Source organism: Aspergillus candidus, assembly GCF_002847045.1.
Source record: "Aspergillus candidus strain CBS 102.13 unplaced genomic scaffold BDW47scaffold_23, whole genome shotgun sequence".
NCBI classification, from domain to species: Eukaryota; Fungi; Ascomycota; class Eurotiomycetes; order Eurotiales; family Aspergillaceae; genus Aspergillus; species Aspergillus candidus.
Genome location: NW_020194028.1, coordinates 132213 through 157701, shown reverse-complemented (window position 1 = coordinate 157701; position 25489 = coordinate 132213). Strand labels below are relative to the sequence as shown.

Below are 25489 nucleotides of genomic sequence, written 5' to 3'. Positions count from 1 at the left end.
GACAGCGGCAATGACGCGGACTATGAGTCTGAAACCGAGGTCGAGTCCAAGGTCGACGATGCCTACAAGGACGACCATCATATTGACTACGATGAGTTGAATGATATCCATCCTCATCCGGTTTACAATGAAGAGGTCGCTCCTGCCCTGGTCCCGAAGCCATTCGGCGAGTCCTTGTTTGTGAAGCGCAAGGATGATAAAGATTTTGGACTGAACACCGACTCTGATTCCGACTCGGATGACGAACACCACACCGTGCCTTTCAAGAAGGGAAATACCGTCATCGGTGGTCCTGGAGGATCTGATACCGGCAATGATGCCGCCTTTGACTTCGAGAGTTCCTTTGATTCGAAAGTTGATGACACCTTTCACGATGATCATCACATTGACTACAATGAAGCAAACCATATCCATCCCCACCCGGTTCACAACGACTTCGAGTCTCACCACGTCCCTGAACCGTTCTCCGGGCACTTCTTTGTGAAGCGCCAGGGTAACTCTGCCATCGGTGGCCCCGGCGGATCAGACAGTGGGAGCGATGTCGATTACTCGAGTGAACATGAGCTCGAATCTGAGGTACATGACGCCCACAAGGACGACCACCACGTTGACGCTTCTGTTGTGAACGACATCGGAGGTGGGGGAGTGTACAACCACCAGACTTTCCCGCACCACGTGTCGGGGCCTGTGCCTGTTCCCTACAATATTCCTGGCCCGGAGTCATTTGATGGACCCCAGCGTCCGGCTGTCGCCCACGACCCTCAGGTTCCGGCGGCTGTGCCCGGCCCTGAAATGCAGGCAAGTGCACACGCCCCCAGGAGCGAAGCTAGTGTCCATGGGCCTGCGAGCGGGAATGTCCCACCATGCAGCACTGTCGTCCACGAGGTTGTGCACACTGTCACACAGACCCTTCCCTCGCGACCGACAATGGCTCCCATGGGCATGTTTTCGGCTGTTCCTATGGCTCCTTTCGGTCACCACGCACCCGCTAGCAGTGGCGGTGCAGACTTTGGCGCGATGAAAGATTTCTTCGGATCGCAGTACGCCCCTTCGCCTAGCTCGTCCGCCGCGGCGCACATGTACGCTGTGCCAACGGGTGCGATGCCCTATGCTCCCACGCATGCTGTGCAGCATCCCGCATCCACTGTGACTATTCACAAGACCGGGTCCTCGGTGGTACACATGCACGCCTTGCCCACCGGTGCTGCCTCTGGTGTCGCCACGAACGCTGCTGCGCAATATCCTGCATCGGCGGCGACTCTCCATCGCACCCCGTCTTCGGTCGCTCACATGATGAACGCTGTCCCGATTGCCGCCACGCATCCTGCGCAGCAGCCTTCGTCCACCCTCACCCTCCAAAAGACATCGTCCTCGGCACATATGCACGCCATGCCAACGGGAGCCATGCCGGTTGGTGCTACCCATCCTGCCCAGCAGCCTGCGTCCACTCTCACGGTTCAGGCCGCTTCGACCTTCGTCGCGATTCCTGTGTATGTCCCTGGTGCGTCCAGTGCCGCCAGTCCAAGCGGCGCGGCGCCTGTTCAAACGTCCCACAGCAGCGCGGCCAAGGCGTCCCAGTCTGCTCCGGCCTCGTCGACCCCTGCGAAGCACCACGGCATGATGTTCACCGGCGGTGCGGCCTCATTTTCGCCCAACACTGCCCTGGTTTCTGTCTTTTGCGGAGCCGTGGCATTGCTGGCCTATGCTCTGTAATGGATTCATCAACCGTTGAATTGGGGGGATGAGGGTATTCGCCTATGATATGTTCGGTGTCGCTCTGGCTTGATTGTACAACGTAGTAATGTTCATGTCGTTCGTTAGGACAGAATTGTGCTTTATGATTGATCTGTTGTCTTGTTGTTTCATCTTCGAAACTAGTCTTGTATGCTCTTCGTCCATTTAATATTATCATCTTATATGTCCCTATTCCTTCTCGCGTTCCTACCTCTATGTAGTCAAGTTTGCAGTCGGCATCCTCCACTTTGTCCCTGGAGGCAGCGTTCAGGCATCACTCCGTAGATATCCCATGAACTGGTCCGACCGATCTGGCGTCTGGAAAAACCCCGTGAACAACACGGTACGTACACGGTGCACTGTGCTCTCCCTACTTGTTTCGCCTTGCTATGGTTGTGAGTGGGTAGCTACGTCATAACTCCATGCCTATCAAGTTTTGATACGCCCACTGCGCACCACTGATCTCATAACCCGTACATCTTTTAGTGGTTGGTAGCTCTCTCAAATTGCCAGATAAGGAGTCTTGTTGAGCGTCCGCCCCGTGGTTCGTTGGTTAGCGACCAGTCTCAATACTTTGTCTCCACGGTGCGATATTGGCTGATATCATGATGATGCGGCAGTATCATCTGGAACGAGGTGACATCAGCAGCCTCCGTCTATATCAGTAGTACACTTAGCTGTGCCAATGTTTCTTGAATTGCTTTATACATTCCTGAACTAATTTCCTGCATTGTCTGCTTTCCCAACTTGTCCTCAATTCTATCAAAGAACACCAACTCCAATCGAAACCACGAACTCCCACGGAATCATACCACACCTTAGCCCAAAATGTCTTCCCAGAGAAACCAGACCGACTCCCACCAGGGCGGCTCGCTCTCTGACATGGCGCCTACCGGCACCACCATCCCCGGCGACGCCGGCATCCAGAACAAGATCCCGTCCGTGCCGCGCCCCGACCAGCGCGCAGAGAACCCACAATTCACCAACGAGGGCCTGGGTGAGCCCTCGGGTGCCTTTGCGGCCGACAACGACACCAGCATGCCTCGCGACCCGAGCGATACGTCCGGCCCCACCGGGGAAGTGGTCACCGGGCAGGGGAATACGCTCCCTACGGGTGCGGAGACGAAACGGAACGTGGGCAACTTTGGGGGTGACGTTCGGGAGTTTAAGCATGCGACTTCGTCGTGATAGTTGATTAAAATGTCCTATTGTTGATTTGTCGTTTTTCATAATTTGATTCTTTTTGTCAAGAATATGTTGAGTAGATGTAATTAAGTTGATCGTCATGCTTTGATCGGCTGGGAAGATCTTATCGCGGAGAAAGGTAGCCCCGCGCCACTGAAAATCATCCATCTCCGTTGATTATAGTTCTGCAATTTTCTACCATCGTCGACTACTTCTGTCAATCGTATAATACATGGATGTCATGAAAAGCTTGAGTTGATTTCAGTATGCCGGTTGGAAAGTCCCTCGCCCTGAGCCAGAATTCCTTCGTGGAGCCACCCACTCGTGAATTCGAGCTGGAGGAGTCCGCCTCTCCGACACACGCCCGGCTCAAGCGCCAGGCCAATCTTTACGATGCCGTCGCCGGTTGGTCTTCCCTATATCATTTCGACGAGTCGGATATACTAAGAAACCAACAGGTCGAGTGAATGCCCACGGGTTTATTCCATCCTTTCCCCACGCCTCCAAATACCGCGACACCGCCTCCTCCAACCGCTGTCCCGTACGTCCAGAAGAAGTCCTCTTCCGCCGTCAAAACGCGCCCGACCGTTACGAGGAAACCGATTTTTACTTCGCGCACGAGTCTCTCTCATCAGATCGGCCGCTACCGTCCTCCGACCTCCTCGAGGCCCTGCATGCCTACGCTGCTGACTTCTACGATTCCGCCGTCCCCGATCGCGGGCGCCTTGACATCCAGAGCTTGGACGAGACAGCGCTCCTTGCGACGGGTATATTGCTCGAGGAGATGGCTAAGGAATCGCTGGGCGAGACGGGAGATATGGTGCTTGTCGAGGGGGAGGAGGTTCTCTCCGATGATGACCTACCACCGGCGAGACTGAGAACTCTGCGCCGCAAGAGGTCCCGGTCGCGGGTGGGGAGTATCTTGCCCAGTTCGGGGGATGATCTCGATAGTGTGGTCAGAAGAAGGAGGTCGAAGAAGAGGCGGCTGGTGAGGGAGGCATCGACGACCGATTTTGAGCCCGAAGGAGCGAGAATCTGATCGGCAAGAACCCCGTCGGCTATTATCCGTTTTCTTTTTTACGAGGGGGCTTGTGATCGGATGACATGGACGGGTGGCCAGGTCGTTGATCAGTGGCTGCAGTTATAGGCCTGGGCCATGCCGTCTGAGACGTTGACTTGGAACCGGTCCCGATATTCCTGGCCCTTGCTCCCGAATACACCCACGGACTGGCAATTCGCTGAGGCTGGGCTCAGAAATAGCTTAACTATTTACGAGCGAGCGAACTCACGACGACGACGGTCTGATAACCGGCACTACCCCCATTCAGGCTATCCAGGGACGCTCAGTCAACGAGATACCACGCCAGGGCCCTTGCCGAGCCTCGCAGATGGTCAGATGAATCAACCGCATCCCACGACTAGCCCTCGTCTTAGCCTGTCAGGCTCTCGTTCCTCCAGTACTTCCACCAATATTCGCTGGGTAACCTCCCCGTTGGCTATGGCCCACCACACGCTTGCGTCTGGAGGCGCAGGCTAATGGACTTGGCCGTTGCAGTTTCAGGCTTAGAGGCGGCACCCCAGATTGCGACCCCCGCGTCAGGAACTAGCCGTTTTCTCCCATCATCTCCTGCGGTGATTTGCATTCTCACCTATCATCTCGCCTTCTGCAATTAGCCTGAATAGAACATTCAGTTGTTGACTGCTTGTCTCACGCGATCTGGCCCGGCTCGTGCCTCAGCAAATCATGTCGTGAGCTGGGGTAAATGGTTAGTTAGGCTTGATCGCCCGGCTCCTCGGCTGGTTTCACTCGAGGCTAGATTGGCTAGACCCGTTGACCCTTGTTGTTTCTGGTGCAGATGCCATCCTGAAGGATGCCTTGAATATAGCAATGTTGTCTTGTTCTGGTTTTCCTTTTCAAATCAGTTCTTTTTGTCTTTTTATCTTTATTTTCCATATTAAATTATGTTTTATTTTTCCGGGAAAGGAGGACGCCTCCGGACCCTGACTGCCGCCTGTTTAGCCGTACGCATCGAGTCGCATCGTGCATTTCGCCGCACCGGGCTACTTGATTGATGCATGGTCTGGGAAAAATAGCCTATGGAAATTAGTCTCCGGCAGATCTCAGGGTTCATAAGATGGTCCTGTCCGCGTGCAAGGAGACTTTGAATGTCTGCTCTGTGGGTGATCGTGCTTGTTTATGAGAGCGAAAAGACATCGGCGATCGACTGATTTTCACCTGGGTTCTTGATTCCGACCTCTTCGCCATGGGGTCCGACACATTCGAGCTGGCCGGACGCCAGTTCCCCAATGTTACTTGGTACAAAAATCCGGGGATGAGAAAGACCTACATCTGCTTGATGTTCGTGGTCTTGACTTCGGTACGAAATCGTGTCGCGACAAGTCATTGCGCCTGCTAACCTTGGACAGGCTACCAATGGCTACGACGGATCGATGATGAACGGATTGCAGATCCTGACACCCTGGCAGGAATACTTTGGTCACCCCACGGGCTCGAGTTTGGGCATCCTCAGTGCTATCATGTCCCTCGGGTCGTTGGCGGCGCTCCCGGCGGTGCCGTATACGGCGGATATCTTGGGTCGTCGCATGGGCATCTTGATCGGGTGTCTGATCATGTACGTGGCCGGTTCCCTTTTTGCTTGGTTCTGATGGGATGTGCTCATTTCTGCGGACAGGATCCTCGGCGTGGTTCTGCAGAGTATCGGCGCGACCTACGGCATGTTCCTGGCCGCACGGTTCCTGATCGGCTTTGGTGTGGCCATTGCCCACGGGGCCTCCCCACTGCTGATCACCGAGCTGGTCCACACCCAGCATCGTGCAATCTTCACGACGATCTACAATAGTACGTCTTCCTCCTCACTTCGCTTGATGTCCCTGTTGCGCAATCAGTCCCACTAACGACCTTTTTGTCCAGCCACTTGGTATTTCGGTGCCATTGTCGCTGCGTGGCTCACGTTCGGCACCAACAACATCAAGAATGACTGGGCGTGGCGCGCCCCGTCCATGGTGCAGGCGCTCCCGTCCATCATCCAGATCATCTTCGTTTGGTTCGTGCCCGAGTCGCCTCGGTTCCTCATCTACAAGGGCAAGCACGAGCAGGCGCTGAAAGTGATGGCGGACGCCCATGCCAACGGCGACCAGGAGGACGAGGTGGTGCAGCTGCAGATGCACGAGATCAAGGAGACGATCCGGCTGGAGAAGGAGTTCGAGAGCAACGGCTGGATGGAGCTGATCCGCACCAAGGGCAACCGGCACCGCATCCTCATCTGCATCACGGCGGGGTTCTTCTCGCAGTGGTCGGGCAACGGGCTAGTGTCGTACTACATCAAGATGATCCTCGAGACGGTGGGCTACACCGACACCGTGCAGCAGAACCTCATCAACGGCTGCCTGAACATCCTCAACCTGATCGTCGCCCTGACCATGTGTTTCTTCGTCGACAAGATCGGCCGCCGCCGGCTCTTCCTGGTCTCGACGGCGGGCATGCTTATCGCGTTCATCGTGTGGACGATCTGCTCCGCGCGCTACGATATCCACAATACTTCCTCCACCGCCAACGCCGTCGTCGCCATGATCTACATGTACTACGTGTTTTACAATCTCGCGTGGTCGGGTCTCCTGGTCAGCTACACGGTGGAGATCCTGCCTTATAGCATCCGTGCTAAGGGCATGACGGTGATGTGGTTCTGCATTGACGCCGCCCGTACGTCTCCCCCCCCCCCCCCCCCCCCAATTTCTTCTGTCCATAATTAATTATACTAACGTGGAAAATAGTCTTCTTTAACCAGTACGTCAACCCCATCGCCCTAGACGCCATCCATTGGAAATACTACATCTTCTACTGCGTGTGGCTGGGCATCGAGCTGGTGGTGGTGTGGTTCTTCTACGTGGAGACGCGTAACACTCCGCTGGAGGAGATCGCCAAGTACTTTGATGGTGAAAATGCTATGGTCGGCGGGGCGGCGGCGACCCAGAAGGCGCGCGATCTGGCGTCGACGCTGGAGGAGGAGCCTGTGAATGAGAAGAAAGTTTGATTCTGTCTGTCTTGTTCGGTTCTTGAGTTTGGTCTTTCGGTTCTCTACTTTACTCTATTCTATCCTATCTTATTTATTCTATTCTATTTCAGTTCTCTCTATTCTATCTATTCTGTTCTGTCCTCTCTATTCTATCTACTCTATTCTGTTCTCTCTATTCTATCTACTCTATTCTGTTCTCTCTATTCTATCTACTCTATTCTGTTCTCTCTATTTCATCTATTCTGTCTTTTCCATGATAGTAGCAGTAGCGTTTGCCGCCTGAATCATGTGCCCACTGCCTGAGGCCTTAACCAGGTAACACGTTATCCACTCCATCAACCTCAACTGGATCAACCTCAACCTTCCCTCTCCAGCCTCCGACCACCCACCACAACCAATCTCAACAACCTAAACATTCTTACCGACCATGGTACCCCTCCCCTCAACCACAACCGGACCTAAATAATAATTTAAAAAAAAAACATGTTCTAATAGAATTAGCCCCCCAAAATCCCCAAAAGCACAAAACAAGCCCTCATCATATCGCACCTCCAAAACTCCACCACCTGCCACACACTACGCGAGCTGGAGCGCGCCCTCCCAGCCGTGGCCTCCATCGCGAGCATCCAAGTCAAAGAGTACCTGCAGGAGTTGACCGATGGGGGCCAGATCCACGTGGAGCGGATCGGCACGGTGAACTGGTACTGGAGTTTTGCGGGGGTGGAGCAGCGGGTGCGGGAGGAGCGGGTGTCTCGGTTGGGGGAGGAGCGGGATCGGGTCCGGGCTGGGGTGGAGGGGTTGGTGAGTGTTTTACGGGAGAGGGAGACACTTTTGGGTGGGGAGGGTGGTGATGTTGAAGGCGAGAGGGGGAGGTTGGAGGAGGAGAGGAAGGTGATGAGCGGGGAGAGGGATGCGCTGAGGAGGGAGTTGGGGAGTTGTGGTGGTGATGTTGAAGGCGAGAGGGGGAGGTTGGAGGAGGAGAGGAAGGTGATGAGCGGGGAGAGGGATGCGCTGAGGAGGGAGTTGGGGAGTTGTGGTGGTGATGGTGAGGGCGGGATTGGGGATAGTGGAATGGATGGGGAGACACTACGAGGGGAGATCGCACGGTTGAAGGAGGAAGCTCGTCTGTGGACGGAGAATGTGTGGGTTGTGGAAGGGTATCTGGAGCGGTTGGCTGGAGGAGATCGTGAGGTGGTTGAGACGGTGCGGAGGGAATGTTATGGGGAGATGTATGGCGAGGGGGAGGGGTTGGATGTATCGTAGTATTTTCTTCATATTTTCTTTTGATTCTGTATGATATACTTATATTATTAAAATTATCATATCTTGGTGGTGAAGTTGAGATGGAGATGGATGTAGATAGCCATCACGTGCCCACGAACCGGTCACGCCGAGCCACAAAGAAAGCTTGACTTTCTCCTTCTCCGCTTATCTTCTTCTTCTTCTTCTCTTCCCCTGTATCTCACGTTCTCACTTGCTCACTTCCTCACCTCACTTCTCTTCTCTTTTCCTTCTTCTCCTCCCCTTTCAACCTCCCATTCCACTCTCTTACTCCTCCACACCCCTCTTGTGGATCCCCTTTCTTCCATTCATTACTGCTCGCTTCCATTCCCCCCCTCCGAATCTCTCCTTTCTCCCCCCCATTCCCTCCTTTACGGAGAACTCCGGACTAAATATCACCCCCACCACAACACCCTCGATCGTCCTCACCTTTCGATCTCCCCCAACGTCATTCGTCGATGGTCGATCCTCCTCGTCTCATCCAAATGATGCCGCTCGATCGTCCTTGTTTGTGACTCCCTCGTATCTCTTTTCTTCGTCCCCCCTCCCTCTTCCACGCCCTCCGATTCCGACCTCCCGTCGACACATCCCACATCTCGCCGATCGCCTGCATCGTGGCCCCTTACCCACCTCATACGCGCCCGATCCGACCCGGTCACAATTCGATTGATCCATCAGCCGTCTGACTCGCGACCTGATCTCCGACAGTCCCGTGGTGTGGGAGACCACGGTCAACTCCTACTCCCTCGATCGCCCCTCTAGTATCCCTCCTCCATTCTCGCCGTCCGCCTTGTCTTCCTTACCTTCACACGTCAACCTCCTTTGCGTGTGGCCACCTGCGTCCCATCTGGAAACCTCCCCCCATCGGGAAACACGGACCCGCCTCCCTCTCCTCCCTCTCCTCCCCTTCGTTGGGTGACACGTCGCTTTCTCCCCGTGTCTGGTCAAATCGGACCGTGGTCGCCGTTGTGCTCCTCCCTCTTCTTCCTTCCCGCCATCGTTGTGTGGATCGAACGACCCTGGACCCCTGTGTCATGTCCGTCAATTCGTTCCCCGCGCAGTCCTCCTCGCCGCTCGGTCGGAATCGCAGCTCCCTCCTGTCCAAGTTCCGCTCCCAACTCGGTCAACGCAATCGCAGTCTCGCCGATTTCTATATTGAACCCGACGATCCCTGGCGCTCGTACTTCCCGGGCGATGTCGTCACGGGTACCGTCGTCCTCACCGTCGTCCGCCCCGTGCGCATCACCCATCTCGTCATCAGTCTCCATGGCGTCGTCAAGGTCTTCAAGAATACCGTCCCCTCCGGGGAAGCCACCCCGGAGGTGTCGTCCCTGGGTCCTGGCCGCGGGCGGCGCGGGGCCGAGTATCTGGGCAACGGCTTGGCCACCCTCTTCGAGGACGAGGTCATCCTCTGCGGTGAGGGTCGTCTCAAGGAGGGCATCTACAAGTTTCGCTTCGAGATGTCCTTCCCGCCGTACGCCCTGCCCAGTAGCATCAGCGTGCGTGACCCCCCTTCCGTGACCCGGCGCGCCCAGGAAAACCCCCTCCCTCCCTATTAACTAAACGCGTCTAGTTCGAGCGCGGCACCATCGCCTATTTCCTTACATCCACCCTGACCAAACCGACCACCATGAATCCCACCCTCACCTGCCGCCGTCGCATCAACCTTCTCGAAAACATCGACATCGCCCCCTTCCCCGCCCCCAAGGCGCGCATCGTCACCCTCGAGCCCGTTTCCAAGCGCTCCAAGTCCAAGGCGAAACCTCGATCCAGCGCGACCGATCCTCTCACCGACTCTCCAACATCGCTGGACCCCGGCCACGGCGCATCCGCGTCCGACCCGCCCCCGTTGAGCCCTGCCCCCAGCAACGTCAGCTCGTCGAGTCACCGGAGCAACAGCACCCAGAGCTTCCAGATCACCGGCAGCGACCCCAGCTCGTCCACGGGGACCGGCGTGCGCACCAGCGAGGCCCGCAGCCTCACCCCGTCCCTGGGGGACCGGACCATCACCGCCAAGACCGAGGTCCTCCGCGCCGGCGTCCTCCCCGGCGACACCCTCCCCATCCAGGTCACCATCGCCCACTGCAAGCAGGTGCGCAGCGCCCACGGCATCATCGTCACCCTTTACCGCCAGGGTCGCATCGACCTCCACCCGGCCATCCCGGTCGGCCGGTCGGCCGAGGGCAAGAAACCCGTCTACGAGGACTACTACCCGCGCTCCCGCACAGGCCTGGGCGGGCTCACTCTCGGTACCAGCCGCAGCAGCAGCGTCTTCCGGAAGGACCTCGCCCAGGGGTTTGCGCCCCTGGTCGTGGACCCGTCCACCCTGACCGCCGTCGTCAAGACCTCGATCCGCATTCCCGAGGACACCTTCCCGACCATCACGCGCACCCCGGGCAGCATGATCAACTTCCGCTACTACGTCGAGGTCGTCGTCGACCTGCGCGGCAAAGTCATGGCACCCGATCGCTTCCTGCCGCGCTTCAACCTCATGTCGTCCGGCGGCAACTTCTCACCGAGCGGCAAGGTCCTCAACTCGCCCGACGCCGGCGGCGGCACCGCCATCACCGCCAACTGGTCGGGCAACATCCTCGACACGGACCAGATTCGCCGCGAGAAGGGCGTCGTTGCCGTCGCCTTCGAGGTTGTCATCGGCACGCGCGACTCGCACCGCACGGTGTCGGCCCAGCGCACCCCGTCCACCGCCGCCGGATCCGACGCGCGTTCCGACGATCACGGGTCGCCGGAGGAGCCGACGAGCCCGCTGCGTGCGGGGGAGATCGCCGACCCGACCGCGTCGCCCGCCGACTACGGGTTCCCGCACCCAGATGCCTACTGGACCGAGTACCCCGAGGGGCCGCCACCCCCGCCGCGACCGTTCCAGTCGCTGGGCGAGATGGTGGCCACGCCGCCGACGGAGGACCCGGTCGACGAGAAGACGCGACTCCGGCGCGCGGAGCAGACCCTGCTCCCGAGTCAGCCGCCCGCGGCGGGGGCGGCGGAGGCGGAAGATGCGGGCGTAGGGCCCTCGTCCGCGCCGGACGCGGCTACGCCCACGGCGCCGGTGCTCGAGGACGACGACCGCTCCATCCACGGCTACCAGCATCTACCGTCTCCCGCGGTGGACGGCGGCGGCGGCCGATCCGCTCTCCCGTCGGCGGACTCAGACCAGACGGTGGTCACGGGCGGGCCGCGCGTGGACGACAAGCAGGAGATGGAGCGACGGCGCCTGCTGATGGAGGCCAGCGCGCCAGGGGACCACGACTCTCCTGTCGCGGACGGGCCCAGTGCCCCCTTATTCCACGAGGACGATGACACCCCGCTGGTCGGGCGTACGGCCCCCGCGGATGAGACTCTGCCTCGCTATCAACGATAATATTGGCTAGATCCTACTCCCACGGTTTTTTTTTTTTTTTTGCGATGGACGGACGGCAGTGGCTGACCGATGATGAAAGCCAGGAAACACGTTCCCCGGGGATGTGGGGTGTCTACAGTGGAAAGTTTGCATTGTTATTTGTTGCCCTTCGGTTTCCGGAAGATACCATCTTGTTGGCGCTGGTTTACTTTTTTATGGTTATTATTATTTATTTATTGATTCCCTACGGCCCGGTGATGACCATCCCACTAGGGGATGAGGGCGTTTTGGGTGGTGTTTGGGAACGGATCTGGGATGGCTGGCCGATCCGCCAGTTCTTTGTTTGTGTCTGCATGGTTTGACAGCCTGTTGGGGAGTGACTCTCCCCTGGTGTACATAGTGAATGGGTGGGATGTGAATGCATACCGGTCAATGAATGATTGCTGGGTGATCTTCTTTGTAGACTGGTATATATCAATATAGGTTTCCTCCTCTCCTCCCCATCCCATTCTCTTCCTTTTCACGCTATATCGAATGGGTCCATCTTCCCGCGCAATATATCTTCCCATAATGACTATTCAGAGACATACCTAAGTCATGGACCCATACATTGAGCAAAGGGAATGTTCAAACCTGATCGATCCCTTCAGAATGCCGTCTTCGCATGTGATACCCTACAGTGGCCCAAAGGCATCACCACAACTACCACCACCACGCTCAGAGACGCTGTTCTACCTGGTACGCCTCAAGCCTGCGGAGTCCGCAACCGTCTCCTTTTCTATGTATCACACCATGCCAAGGCTCGTTGCAGACCTTGAGTGTCATGGCATCTTTTATAGTCGGTTGGACAACTATCAATCAATGCTGGCAGTGCACTTCCGTAACTCTGTCTGCGAACAGGTACGTTTGGACAAGCCCAACACCCTCTAATAATAGCTAATGAACTATACAGGCAGCAACAAGGATGCTAGGCAATTCCTACGATCTCGCCTGAACTTATAATGGGCAAGACAACTGTCTTGACAAAGCTATGTCCGTGACCGCTCGATTTCACCAAGCGGGTCAAAGCGATAACCCCAAAAAACAAAATGAGCCATAGTCGAGTTGGAAAGTCTCGTTTTTTGATCTCACGCATGGCAATTGGCGATTGGGGAATTCTGCGAGGTATCGTCTCCGATGGTATCAATCAATCGACATATACCTCCTATGTGGGCTATGAAACCTGAATTAAACTCAGAACACACCAATAAAATGGTTATATTTATCTATCGGTCTGTCTGGGTCTAGGAACAATCAGGGGAACCGACCACAGGTTCTTCCCCAAGCAAGTACTGCCAAGGAGGACCCAGGCTATGATGAATTCGGGCATCGGATGGGCAGATAACTCTGAGAGAGATATATATATGCCTCTCCAATCTAGCTTCGCCAGTCACGAACGACACGCAACATTTCTTCATTGAGAGGTGATATGACAGCTCATAATACCTATATATGCACTATGCCATACCATGTCTATACCAGTGGTATACGCCTCGCCGCCAGTCGAGACGCACCCCAGAGATTACTTTCTCGAGTACACCTTCGATAACCTACCATGCCGGGTGCTGTGGAAGGAATACACTTGAAGATCATCATTGTGAGCTGGCGTACATATCGTGGGAATTATGCCATACAACTGTATCGACCTTGAGGACAACATCCAATCTTCAGCCAAAAAGGGAGAAAGGCGCGGGATGTTATACTTACATCATATGAACATTTTCTTCCCGTCATGGGCCTGCAGCAACCAAACAATATTGTCGAAAAAATGAGCTGCCGTTGAGTGACACTCAATGATCAGTCCTATGTTACAATTTGTAGCATGTCATTGTGTTCGTTCGTGTCAATCACATACAATCCACCACCAGATCGAGAACATTCAAATGCCTCTTGTGGCGCTGAAGAGCAATGGTCTCGGTGACATAATGCGTTCTTCAACAGAACACAAAATCGAGAACATTCAATACTTCTTGCGATGCTCAAAGACAGAGGGCTCGGTGGTATAACGCGTTCTCATCACGTGCTACTCCGTCAAATTGGGAGCATTCAAATCCGTCTTTTGGTCCTAAAGAGCAAAGACCTAGGTGGCATAATGTCCTCAGTAACAGAACACAAGATCGAGACACTTAGGTCCGTTTTGCGACGCTGAATGGCAGAAGCACCTTGAGCGGTCGCTCATGTCAAGGCTCTATGCAGCAGGCTATCCTTGTACCATGCTGGATAGAAACCACCGGAACCATAGCTAGATTCCGGAGTACTTCAACTGTGGCGTATATGGTGGGAAACTACTGCCTACCCCGAGTTAGCAATGCGCCTGACAGGGTCTCGGTGATGTGTTGCGGTTTTCAACAGAACACAAGATCGACGGATTGATGGAGATGAATCATTCGAACTAAGAAAACAGTCACATATGCGGTCTCGTGTTCGACACTGTTTGTGCCTCTGACTAGAGTCTCGCTCGTCGAGCAGGACGGATTATTAAGATACTGATGATATTCGGTTCTGCATGGCAGATATTGCTCAGAAGAGGGCAAACCGTGGCGTGCATGTTTGACCTCCGATTTAGATATGGCCTGCTGTCTAACTATCACAAATTAATTTTCCTGCACCAAGAAGAGGATCAGGTGCAGGCTGGGTCCTGGAGTACAGCCCAGTGGTTATGTATGACGAGGCTCAAGCTCGAAGTCTTGAAAACCAATTAGTTCATTACTCGATGAAGATAAGCTTGTGAGGTCAGAGGATTATTCGTGTTATCTGTTGTAGGGAGTGGACGAATGGTTGTCTTCTAGACCAACCGGAACGAACCATATGCCATACATATATTTTGTGGGAAGGAATACCACTCGGCTACAAAAGATATCTACACCCTTTTGAGCTCTTCGGGTACCCTCTTATAGTCATCTTTACATCGCGGCGTATGCCAATGTATACAAAGAAGCGATTAGTGGAAAGTAGAGTTGATGGATCATCCATGGCCTACTATGCATGATTTTGAAAGACCAGAAGGCTGCATTCCAGTCACTACGGTATGTTGCACAGACCAGGCCGCCCACCAGCGGGACTAATGCTTGGAGATTTGACCATGACTTAACTACCAGCGGATTCCTTAGATAGGGCTTGTGGGACCTATGAATAGATGGCCGTAATAGCAGTGTTAGAATTGGCCTGCCGCCTAAACTGAAGACACCCCAGCGTCTAATGAATGGACGAGGGGTGTAGTCCATTTGCGGCAATGAAAGATCCCAAAGGGTGAGTGGAACGAGGCTGAAAGGGCAAGACTAACCGGATGATTGCCCAGTCTATAGACCGCGTACTATCGGCAGGAAAGAAAGACAGGTGTACGACAGTGCCCACCACTGTACCTCTGCAGACTGCAGTTCAATCACGGATTGCTGCAGGAATCTCTTCCAGCGAGGTGCCATCCGTGCGACCTTTCGATCCGCAGGGATAGTTTGTAGGACCGCTCGGGGATTTAGCGAGGGCTAATTACTGTCCACTAGAGCGCGTTCAATGAGAATTGCTATTAATATTTCAGATGTGGGATCTATTTTGGGTTCATCAATCACACCTATATTACTCTGTTAGTGTATATTTTTGGTCAGAACCCCGCAGTTCTTGGTCTGTTCTAAGAATATATATCCACCTAATGATGATCCGAAAGGCGCTTAATTTGGGGTGTTGGGTCAGATTGGTTGGACGAGAGATGCCGATGTGTGACCTCGGAACAATCCGTACAAAGGGGATGGCGGCATGAGGCACGGGAGTCTGTCTGGCAAAGAAGGACATTGATGGTGGAACCTGTCATCTTGGTAGTATCTGTTAGTTTTGATAGTGAATGATGATGAAGTGATAGATCAGATGGATCAAAGAACGGTCTGCATGAAGTCTTGGCGCATTTTCCCCATTTGCATCATTTGGCTCCTTTGTCTGCTTTGGCCGATTTGTCTCCTCTTATCTTGATCTGATCTTGACTTTATCTCAACTTCATCTTCGTCTTCGCCTTCATCTCTCATATCCTCATCTCTCCGTATCTTACATTATCATGATCTTCATCTTCATACTGCCCCATCTTCACACCGTTCCACTACCGTCTCTTAGTCTCAACCGCGACCATGACAAATTCAATAGTTAGATTCTACCAACCGTGTGACAGGATGTGACTCGAGATCGAGACTGCAGGATTAGTGGCGAGCTAACCCATTCCCAATCAAAGATCCTTAATTGACGCCCTGCAAGGCTAATTATGGAAGCCTTGCTTGCCCGAGTGAGCCAATTTACTGCATCCTGCTCCTGCAGCTAAAGCCCACTGTCACATCTGGCACGCAACTTTCGACCATGAATGGTCCATGGTTGGCGGCGGGTTTCCCGTCCCTGCACCAACTCCCCGTCCGGCCCAACCAATCCTGCAGTCAGATGGGAAAGCTTGGCTCCTGGCGCTACTCTAGTCTCAATTGTGGGCTCCCCCATACAGCAGTCTCCATCGCCATCCCCGCTTCGTGCTCACCAACCTCGCTCCTCCGCCTCCCCCCCGGTCCATGCTCGGTGCTCAGTCCTCAACCATTACCCCTTGGGGACTATTGTTGGCTGGGTTCCCTAAATTAACACCCTCGGTTTGTTTGTTATTGGTCAAACATGTCCCGGTCCAAGCCTAATGTCTTCATGTCACAAGGTCACTTCGTTCCTCTCTCCAGTCTCTCACCCGATGGGTATCCCCGGAGATGCTAGCTAGAACATGGGGATAGAATCTTGAAAGGCCACCCAGGGAGAGACGATACGATGGGAGATAAGGCTGTCCTATTGGGACAAATACCTCATAGGAGAGGAAAATACGAACACAGATAAAAATAAGATAAAAAAGAAAGAAAGAAAGGAAACCACAGATTGCAGTCGCACAGATCCCTCCCACGGGCAGACCTCATCCCAAGAACGAGAAGATCTCTCCTCAGCCAATCACCCCCTCCAAGAAGCTGAAGGATGCGGCATGAGCGCCAACGCTGGTGGAATGATCCCAAAATTATCCAAAATTAGCCTCAGTTCCCGGCCCGTGCATGATGTCCTCCCCTGCTAGCGGATCGTCCCTGCGATCAACCCTCTCCACCAATCGAGACTGCGCGCCCACCACCGCAATCGGATATCCCCTCCCCAGTTGGCGTCGAAGGTTCCTGCGGCGTGTGCGATCAAAATAGAAACACCCCCGGTCCATGATCGGTCCATCATGTCTTTATTAAAGCTTGCAGTTCCCGCCGTCTCCTCGGCCGGTCTGGTCTCTCACCTCCCAGCGTGTTGATTCGCCTCGCTTTCATTCTCTTAACCCCCGCGGTGTTGCTTGAATTGGTGTCTGCAAAGCCTGCTGGTTCAGCTTTGCCCTTAATCCTGCCCTTAATCTTGCCCTCAGCTCGCCAGTCGACTGTGTTCCGGTCCTTTCCCTTGTCCGCATTTCCCTTTCGGATTGATTCCGAATTACGGTTCTATCGAATCTATACTTAATCAACACACGATGCCGGCCGCTCCGAAGAAGAAATCTACCTCGACCAACGTGATGTCGACCAAGATGATCGAGTCGCAGTCATCGTCCGGGAGTGAGGAGGCCTCGGGACTCATGGATAAGGCCGCTGTCAAGCTGCACAAACGGTCTCGTTCCGGTAAGCGTCACTCTGTTCTCTCCCAATCCTAGACAAGGGACCTAGTTACTCAACAAACGCCGGGAAATTAGGATGTTTTACGTGCCGTCTGCGTCGGAAGAAGTGTGACGAGAAACACCCGTCCTGTGGAGCCTGCAACAACCTCAACGTGAAATGCGAATATAAGCGCCCCATCTGGTGGGGGAATGCCGAGCAGCGGAAGATCCAGAAGGAGCGCATCAAGAACAAGATCAAGCAGACCAAGATGAATGAACGCAATGGGACCATGACTGGTAGGTTTCTTCTTCACAAGTCTACTCCTTTCTTCTCGCCCTCCTCCCCTCTGACCCAAGACAGTCGATGCGTCGGGCCACAGCCGCAGTATCACGGTCACATCGCCCACCGCAACCGAGTTCGAATTTGGCCGTCCCGTCTTCCCCGAGCAGTACGACATCTTCTCTTCCTCCCATATGCCGACCCCCGTCATGTCCCAAGCTCTCTATCCGCAGTGCACCCCCTACGAGGTTGACGTCAAGACCGAGCGACACACCTTCGTCAACGACGTGCCCCTGCGCCACGACTCATCGACGTCCACCTTCAGCTCCTTCGCGCCCCCACAGTTGAATGCCCCCCTGCCCACTTTCCCAGGCGAGGAGTGGTTCCACGACGAGTACTTCGGCCAGGCACAGCCCGCCCTCCCGGGTATCGACCCGACCCTCTGCGACCCCAGCCTCGACCAGACGTACGCCCTCCTGCAAGCCAACATTCCCGTGTCCGACCACGACCGGCCGCTCCTCGACCACTTCATCCACAACGTGCTGCGCATGATCTTCCCCGTACTAGAGGCGCACCAGCGCGGGCACCTGCGCGCGCAAGCCATCCTGCAGGCGCTGGAGACGAACCGGTGCTACCTGCACTGCTGCCTCAGCGTGGCCGCCATCCACCTCAAGACCACCGAGGGGATCGTCGGCGAGCAGATCGACCACGACATAATGCGCCACCGGTTTGAGGCGGTGTCGCAGTTGTGCCAGGCGCTCAGCGAGGACACCAAGCATGAGGAGATCCTAGACGCCACGCTCGCCATGATCTTCTTCCACTGCTCCGTGGGACCCGCCGACGACAATCTGCCCGATATCCCCTGGTTCGACCACTTCCAAGCGGCCTCCAACTTGGTGCAGCGGCTAGGTCTCTCCGGGGCCGTCGGCACGCCGTACATGCTGCCCCCCTTCAACATGACCCTCACCTCGTGGATCGACATCCTAGGCGCAACCATGCACGGCCGCACCCCCGAGTTCGCGCACACCTACCGCGCCAAGCACCTAAGCGGGTCATCGTCGGGCCTCCGCGAACTAATGGGCTGCGACGACCGGGTGATGTACCTAATCTCAGAGATCAGCTGCCTAGAGGCCCTCGCCGGCGAAGGCCGCATCGACCCGATGGGCGTCTGCTCGCACGTCTCAGCACTAGGCCGCCAACTAGAGTTCACCGAGCCAGCCGACCAAACCCTGGAGAGCCCCTTCTCGCCCACGACAGGCCTCCTACGACCCGAGATCCTAACCAAGAACATGACAGCCGTCTTCCGCATCGCCGCGCGCATCTACCTCTGCAGCCTGGTCCCCGGCTTCGACCGCCACCAGCACAGCAACCTCAACCTGGTCGCCGCGCTGGCCACAACTCTGCAATACATCCCAGGCGGACCCGAGGGCTACGACCGATCCCTGGTATGGCCGCTTCTAATCGCAGGAGCCCACTCCGTGCCGGAGAGCCCGCTGCGTCTGGTCCTCGGCGAGCGCGTGGCCGCGCTAGGTGAACACGCCGACCTGGGCAGCTTCGGCCGCATGTACCGCCTACTGCAGGAAGTGTGGCGCGTCAACGACGAGCCGCCCGTGCCCTCCCTGGAGGAGAACCCGGGCCTATCGTCTGGTTCAGCGCCGTCCAGCCCTGTGCTGAAACTGGAGGAAGGGGTCGAGGGAGATGTCGTGGATGGCGTGGAGCGCGATTCACACTCCCCTGACCAGAGTGTCGAATGGGGTGTATCGTCCGAGATGAACAAACCGATGGCGGTGCACTGGCGCGAGGTGATGCACCGAAACGGATGGAACTACCTTTTGCTGTGATTCTGGCTTGATTTTTCTTCTTATTCTTATTCTTTCTTGTTTACAAGAATTGGTGGTAGTCACCAATTACGAGAATCAGCCACTCCCTGGTTTCTCCCCTACCCTCCCTCGAGAGGGGAACTAGCGGGTCTGGCACGGGAGAGCAGTCGTTTCGAATCAAGACGGGAGAGTCAACTCCAACCCCCACACCACATCCCCAGGGAATCGTCCCGACCCAGGGCTAATCCAACCAATGGCCCGTCCCGACGACCTTTCAACACCCACCCTGGGTCACTGTTCCCTTCTCGTGGGATGTGACTTCCGTCTGAGCGTCTGACATGTCGAAAGGGAAGTGGCTATCTCGAGTCAATCGTTTGGGACTCATGCGGGATGCATTGCGGGAACGATGCATTGACGGCGCTTTTGGATTTTGGTGTTTGTGTTTGTGTGTGATTGAGTGAGTGAGTCTTTGAATGAGTGAGTGAGTGAGTGAGTGAGTGAGCGTGTGTGGAGAGGTGAGGTAGGGGATTGCTTGGTGGTTATGCTTTGGAACGATATACCCTCTTTTGAGTACGAGTAGACATGATATCATGTTATATGTGGGGCATTATGGGAGTTATGTAGGAGCTAGGCTTATATGTGAAGACTTTCTGGTGGAGATGTTCTCATTCCGTTTAGAGTAGACAGTTCGTAGACCTGGTATATTCTCCAAAAAACACATATACGTATCATTACAATATACGCTACGATATTCAAGACTTCTTTTTGTTAAAATATTAGGAAGAGAACAACATGACAGAACAAGAGTGAGATAGATAAGCAATGTAAAATAGATGGTAGCCAACGTAATGCTACAGGTATATAACCGCCATACAGCGACAGTTGGCAACATTTGATAACCATTGAATCAATCCGCATGCCCTTCCTTACACTTTGCGTTGCTTCGCGCGGCGGGTGCAAATTGGCAGGCGTTGAAGCGATCCGAGAGTCACTGGAAATACCGTGTCCACCAAGGGCAGGTATTCGGGGACAACCTATACCTCCTTTTGTTAGCCCGCATCACTAAAACAGATGTTTCACCTACCTGTCAGCACTGGGACTTCAGCTCGACATCTCGAGCAAGTTAGATGTAACGATAGCATAGGTCGTCCAACACTATCCTCTTCAATGCCCGTGCAAGGATCAGCATTGGGTCACCGGGTCCTCCATGGTAATCGACGGATGATACTCGCTACCAGGCGCGTCAGACGCCAACGGCGGTCTGGCCTGGCCTCCGAGGCATTCGCCGAGTTGGTCGATGAGCTGCTCTCTGTCAATCGTAAGTTGGCAGATTGGGTTGTGCGTCGAGACTTACTCTTGCCAGCCCAATCGATGCTGGACCTTGAACCGCACCCATTCGGCGAACTCGTCGATTACCACAGAGAAGGATTTGAAAATGAACCAGACGTTGATCACCACAATGACCATCCACATGTGGCGAGGCTCAATAAACCCGGCTTGACGGAACGGTTGAAACAAACAAGACGATGATCACCGGAATGATCATCGACATGTGGCCGGGCTCTATATACCCCGGCATGGCGATGAAAGGAAGGTGGATTTGGGGTTATGAGCGAAAGAGAGTGGGGGATAATGAAGTTGTTTAAATGAGTGTATTACTTTAATACGTAAAGTAAACGAGTGTGTAGCTGGAAGCTTGCTAGACAAAGAAGAAGAAGAAGAGAAAACAAAAACATTCGCACAGGCCGGGGATCTATTCCTCCTCTGAAGCAAATCAGACATCTAGAGGTGGAAGGCGCGGATGGGGGTGGTATCGCCCTCGGACGCGAATACAGCAAGGGCACTCGGCCGTGCAATGACCATAAACCCCAACGAGCTTTCTGCTTTCCGCAACATGCCGTTTCATGGGCTCCCTGTAGGTAATAAGTGGTTTTTCACAGCAGCCACAGTCCCGTCCGCAGCAACCCCCCGTGCTCGCACATTCCAAACAGTCCAAGACCCAAGCATAGAGACGACCACCCGGATCATACCAGTTCCACACTGTCTTGATTTTCGCCATACTTTGTGACCGTACTATCTCCGAGTCCATGTCCCACAAGATTTTGCGCGTTTTCCAGTAACTTTCCAGTAGCTGCTGGATTTTTTGATCCATCCGAGCTGCTGCATCCTTGCAGGCGGTCTCATAGCTCGGTAGTTTCTTGTCATCGGCCCCTACCCTTTTCGGGGGATGTCTCTGCAAAGCCGATCTAACGATTGCAATGACCGAGAAAGGACGCTGTCTAGTAGAAAGTTTTGCAGTACTGTATAAAGCGTCTCGCTCTTCAATCAAGCGACGTCGTCGCTGTAGGTAAGCGAAGCCACGCTCGCGGAGCATCAGATAGGGCACCGCCCAGTTCTTTCGGTCATTAGATTCGACTTCCGGTGAGGCCGTATAAGACTCCCATTGCTTTTTTACTTTCTGAGCATTCTCATCGAACGTCCCTTCACGTTGAAACAGCGCGTTTTGCGTCATATTGAGATTCTCGATTGCAACGAAGAAAGATACGTAGTTCAAGTTGAAGTGGGCTGATAGAATGAAGATATCATTGATGAAAGTCGATTCCCTTATCCAGGTCACTGGAAAGGAGCGGACTATTTATGATGGTTCCCTTGATCTGGGGGAATGACGATATTTGGTCGTCTATTTGACGTATACTTTCCCCTTTGGCGAGTCACGCTGACGATGAACCTTTAACGCGAAATACTGCGGAATAGTAGACATTCCATGGCACCCATAGAGTCAACCATGGCTTTGCGACAGTGTTATCGGAAAGCATGCCGTTGCCTGACAGTCACACATCTTCGCAACCACATTCGCGTGCAGACAGTCTGCACGCTATGGTAAGCTGTCTTATTGCTTTGGATGTAGATGTCGCGAGGTCAATTAGTCCTCGATCATCCATCTACTGTCTATCTTCAAATCAGCCTCTCAGTCTCTGCCCATAAGTTTCTCGGATGGTATCATAGATATTACTCAGATATGTAGATAGGAGTCTCCAAGAGTCCAGGCCACCGCTAACCGAGGCGCCAATAAGCGGGGTCTTGGCGCCACCTCGCCCGATCATCGATTCCTGAGGAACCAACATGACCTTCTCTCTCTCGATTCCCTTTCGTCTCTCACCTCAACAACCTCACCTCTCTCTCTCTCTCTCTCTGTCTATCTTACCCCCCCAAACCAGGTCACAATGGCCATTCGCAACGGGTCGTTCGCGACTTTCCTCATCGTCTGCCGTACGTCCCTCCCTCCCCCCCCAAACCCCATACAGCTAAACTAACAGCCAGACCCCAGCAACGAGCTTCTTCCTCGGAATCATCTTCTCCCTCTTCCCCTACGACTACCCAATCCTATGGTCCCCGACCCCCACCCCGGCAACGCACTATGACTACTTCGAAGCGCACCTCAGGTTCCTGCACGCCTCGCCGCCCCTCATCCCGCGCATGCTCCACATCGTCATGTTCCTCGGCCTAGCCGGCATCCTCGCGAAGCTATACCGCCCCTCCGAATCAAACATGCTCTTCGACGGCGCCTCCCTCGTCCTCTACATGTGCGGCATCACCGTCTACATCGCAAACACCGTCAAGGGTCTGCGTCTCGTCTCGGGTGGCCGCTACGGCGTGGAACTGATGTCCGGCCATGGTGTGGGTGAGGAGTTGGCCGAGGGGGAGCAGATCCTTGGTCGCGAGGACTCGCTGAAGGTGTTGGCTGCGAGTAACACTATCCTTGCGCTGGTGCTGGTCGGCGTGTTGGTGCTGCAGGCGGGGCAGTGGTATGCGGAGAGGAAGAATGAGCAGGAGTATGAGTCGCTTTCGGGCGCGAAGGGTGAGAAGGGCGAGAAGGGCGAGAAGGAGAAGGAGAAGGCGGGGAAGAAGAATCGGTAGTTTTTCCTCTTTGTTTGTTTGGGTTGCATGACTTTTTCCCAGCTTTGGTGTGGTTGAAGGGGTTTGTTTCTTGTCATTGTATCTACTATGTACAATCACTTCTGCTCTCCTAACCCCATCCCACGTGGTGATATGTGACGATCTATATACAACCCATCCATACATAGTCCATACGTACATCAATCATCATCGTAACATCAACAACCAAAATCAAATCAACAATCAAGCGATCACATTCCAGAGTCCGAATAAATAAACAAATAAATGCAGCAGGGGAATCATAGGGGAAAAAAAAGAGACAGGTACTACAGCACAGTGATGTGGTTTTTTCTTTACAGACCCAACGAACGGAAACAACAAAAGGTGAAGGGGGGAAATTCAAACCAACCTCTCTGGCGCAAACGAGAACGGACTCCGGGGGAGATCAGGCGTGCGCGGACTCAACGCCTTGGCGAAGAGTTCATCGTCGCCGCCGGATGAGCGTCCCACGGTGCGACTTGTGCCCATGGCAGCGAAGCCGTGGGCGGGTTGCTGGGCTTGGATGGATTCCGGGGGAAGGACGGCTTTGATGTGGGGTTGGGTTTGCGGTTGGGTCTGGGGCTGGGGCTGCGTCTGCCGGTGGAAGGAGTTGAAGGAGGAGACGGCTACGTCGGGGGATTCGGGGGAGAGCAGGTGGTGGGCTATATGTAGGATGTAATTAGCATTGGGGGTGTGACAAGAAGAGATAGTGACAAAAGACAGAAAAGGAGACAAACCGTCCGATAGAGGCGACAATTGCCCATCCCCCGTCTGCAACTTCAGTCCCTTGAGTTTCTCGCCCAGTTTCCCTCCCGTCGTGGGCGACACGGGGGTCGTCGGCCCCATGGGATACGCGGGGTTCGCAGTAGACGCAGCATCCTTCGCCTTGGACAGGTGGGAGTGTTGGTTGGAGACGCCGAAATTGGTTTCAATCCAGTCCTTCTCCTGCAGGGCCATGTGGAGGGCGACGCCCTCGACGTTACTCTCGCATTCCTGCTGGATCTCCTGGTCGAGGACGCGCAGGCGCTTCTTGGCCCAGATGGTGTGCAGGACGCCCTTGCGGCCGGCGGAGGAGCCCGTGGCGCCCAGCTCCGGAGGGAAGATGGCGGGGAGGGGGTTAAGCAGGAGCGGAGGGTCGGGGCCGTCTAGTTGGTCTCGGGGCGCGTAGGCGAGGGAGACGACGGGCGGGATGGTAACGTGGGGTGGTAGAAGGAAGTAGAGGCGGCGGGTGTGGTCGTTGGCTTGTTCGTCGGCGGGGAGGACAGCCTGCTTGCCTTCCCAGGTGACGTGCCAGGAGCCGGAGGAGGGGCGGTGGTCTTGGTCCTCCCATTCGATCATCAAGACCTTGGTACCATCGTTGGCCTTGCCGGCCTCGAATTCGAAGCGGGCTAAAGCGCTGATGTTGGTCAGCGGGGGCGGCGGTTGGGGGGTCGGAATTTGGGGGTCTGAGGCCGGGGAGGTCGACATGGTGACTGGGTGATTTCAGTTAACCGCCCGGGAAGGAGGGGGATGCATGGAGGGGGGGGCAGAAGATCGAGGGGATAGAAAGAGGGATGAAAGAAAGAATGACGCTGGCGATGGTGATTTGACAGATTGGAGGGGGCGTCGTGGGTTCTATTTTTAGGGGGGGGTGGTGTCTTGGCGCTCGGCATCTTTACATGGACTTCGGGACTTTCGATCCTCATACATACATAGCATACTGTACGGAGTACGGAGGACCTGGTTCATACCAGGATACATCTCAAGTCATCAGACTGAAGGGAAGACTGCAGACGATCGACATGCAGACCCCATCCGACTAATCCTTCAGCCGACTTCCTGAAGACATCGCCTTATACAACACCCCCAATTGGCCCATCCCGAGTGATGACCCTGCATCTCGTCACCCGGTGGGATAGCCGCCGGGACTTCTGTGACGGGAGGGGGCGATCGAGCGGGGTGTTGAGTATCAGGATGAATGGATACTGGACACTGGATAGGCGGAGTGATTCAGGCGCCGCTGGAGAGGGGACGCACGGCTGGATATAACAGGATTGATCAACGGAACAGTATTAACCTCCTGCCTCCTGAGTACCTTGCCTACCTGGTACCTACTACCTAGGTATCTACCTAGTATCCATGGACCTGGCCCTGCAGAGCCAAAAATAACTGACCCAATCAGGACGTATCCACCGGGGTCCGTGATGAAAATAGAACATCAGACTGCAG

General features: G+C 54.8%; 11 protein-coding genes across 11 annotated transcripts in view; 8 read left to right on the top strand and 3 right to left on the bottom strand.

Moving 5' to 3' along the window:
• CweA (putative GPI anchored protein) overlaps positions 1 to 2025 on the top strand; it is a 3994-nt gene extending 1969 nt beyond the window's left edge. The window contains exon 2 of the mRNA XM_024812688.1: positions 28 to 2025. Coding sequence (XP_024671914.1) covers positions 28 to 1713 — 1686 coding nt within the window. The 3' untranslated portion in view covers positions 1714 to 2025. The remainder of the gene's footprint in view (positions 1 to 27) is intronic.
• Positions 2026 to 2562: 537 nt separating this feature from the next.
• Positions 2563 to 2922, top strand: BDW47DRAFT_125889 (uncharacterized protein; the record flags this gene model as incomplete). The annotated part of the gene is made up of 1 exon (XM_024816460.1): positions 2563 to 2922. One exon carries the CDS (start codon positions 2563 to 2565, stop codon positions 2920 to 2922), a length of 360 nt encoding a protein of 119 aa, XP_024671913.1.
• Positions 2923 to 3125: 203 nt separating this feature from the next.
• Positions 3126 to 4422, top strand: BDW47DRAFT_32588 (uncharacterized protein). The gene is made up of 2 exons (XM_024818757.1): positions 3126 to 3324; positions 3378 to 4422. Exons 1-2 carry the CDS (start codon positions 3186 to 3188, stop codon positions 3956 to 3958), a joined length of 720 nt encoding a protein of 239 aa, XP_024671912.1. The 5' UTR covers positions 3126 to 3185; the 3' UTR covers positions 3959 to 4422.
• Positions 4423 to 5183: 761 nt separating this feature from the next.
• BDW47DRAFT_125887 (putative GAJ protein) lies at positions 5184 to 8216 on the top strand (the record flags this gene model as incomplete). The annotated part of the gene is made up of 6 exons (XM_024816459.1): positions 5184 to 5297; positions 5347 to 5552; positions 5613 to 5779; positions 5852 to 6640; positions 6712 to 6965; positions 7455 to 8216. The coding sequence occupies 6 exons, from the start codon at positions 5184 to 5186 to the stop codon at positions 8214 to 8216; spliced, it is 2292 nt and encodes a 763-aa protein (XP_024671911.1).
• Positions 8217 to 8589: 373 nt separating this feature from the next.
• Positions 8590 to 12023, top strand: rim8 (pH response protein PalF). Its single transcript, XM_024817392.1, has 2 exons — positions 8590 to 9733; positions 9808 to 12023. The coding sequence occupies exons 1-2, from the start codon at positions 9269 to 9271 to the stop codon at positions 11608 to 11610; spliced, it is 2268 nt and encodes a 755-aa protein (XP_024671909.1). The 5' UTR covers positions 8590 to 9268; the 3' UTR covers positions 11611 to 12023.
• BDW47DRAFT_106013 (uncharacterized protein) lies at positions 11671 to 12023 on the top strand. Its single transcript, XM_024812687.1, has one exon. It carries the CDS (start codon positions 11712 to 11714, stop codon positions 11949 to 11951), a length of 240 nt encoding a protein of 79 aa, XP_024671910.1. The 5' UTR covers positions 11671 to 11711; the 3' UTR covers positions 11952 to 12023.
• A 4848-nt stretch (positions 12024 to 16871) lies between these two features.
• On the top strand, positions 16872 to 20003 carry BDW47DRAFT_106008 (Zn(II)2Cys6 transcription factor). The gene is made up of 3 exons (XM_024812686.1): positions 16872 to 17270; positions 17342 to 17542; positions 17607 to 20003. Exons 1-3 carry the CDS (start codon positions 17126 to 17128, stop codon positions 19364 to 19366), a joined length of 2106 nt encoding a protein of 701 aa, XP_024671908.1. The 5' UTR covers positions 16872 to 17125; the 3' UTR covers positions 19367 to 20003.
• A 524-nt stretch (positions 20004 to 20527) lies between these two features.
• BDW47DRAFT_125884 (uncharacterized protein) lies at positions 20528 to 20818 on the bottom strand (the record flags this gene model as incomplete). Its single annotated transcript, XM_024816458.1, has 2 exons — positions 20528 to 20654; positions 20700 to 20818. The coding sequence occupies 2 exons, from the start codon at positions 20816 to 20818 to the stop codon at positions 20528 to 20530; spliced, it is 246 nt and encodes an 81-aa protein (XP_024671907.1).
• Positions 20819 to 21119: 301 nt separating this feature from the next.
• BDW47DRAFT_131765 (uncharacterized protein) lies at positions 21120 to 21940 on the bottom strand (the record flags this gene model as incomplete). The annotated part of the gene is made up of 1 exon (XM_024817391.1): positions 21120 to 21940. The coding sequence occupies exon 1, from the start codon at positions 21855 to 21857 to the stop codon at positions 21120 to 21122; it is 738 nt and encodes a 245-aa protein (XP_024671906.1). The 5' UTR covers positions 21858 to 21940.
• A 629-nt stretch (positions 21941 to 22569) lies between these two features.
• On the top strand, positions 22570 to 23263 carry BDW47DRAFT_125883 (putative secretory component protein shr3; the record flags this gene model as incomplete). Its single annotated transcript, XM_024816457.1, has 2 exons — positions 22570 to 22615; positions 22674 to 23263. 2 exons carry the CDS (start codon positions 22570 to 22572, stop codon positions 23261 to 23263), a joined length of 636 nt encoding a protein of 211 aa, XP_024671905.1.
• A 378-nt stretch (positions 23264 to 23641) lies between these two features.
• Positions 23642 to 24748, bottom strand: BDW47DRAFT_125882 (uncharacterized protein; the record flags this gene model as incomplete). Its single annotated transcript, XM_024816456.1, has 2 exons — positions 23642 to 23943; positions 24019 to 24748. 2 exons carry the CDS (start codon positions 24746 to 24748, stop codon positions 23642 to 23644), a joined length of 1032 nt encoding a protein of 343 aa, XP_024671904.1.
• Positions 24749 to 25489: the final 741 nt, after the last annotated feature.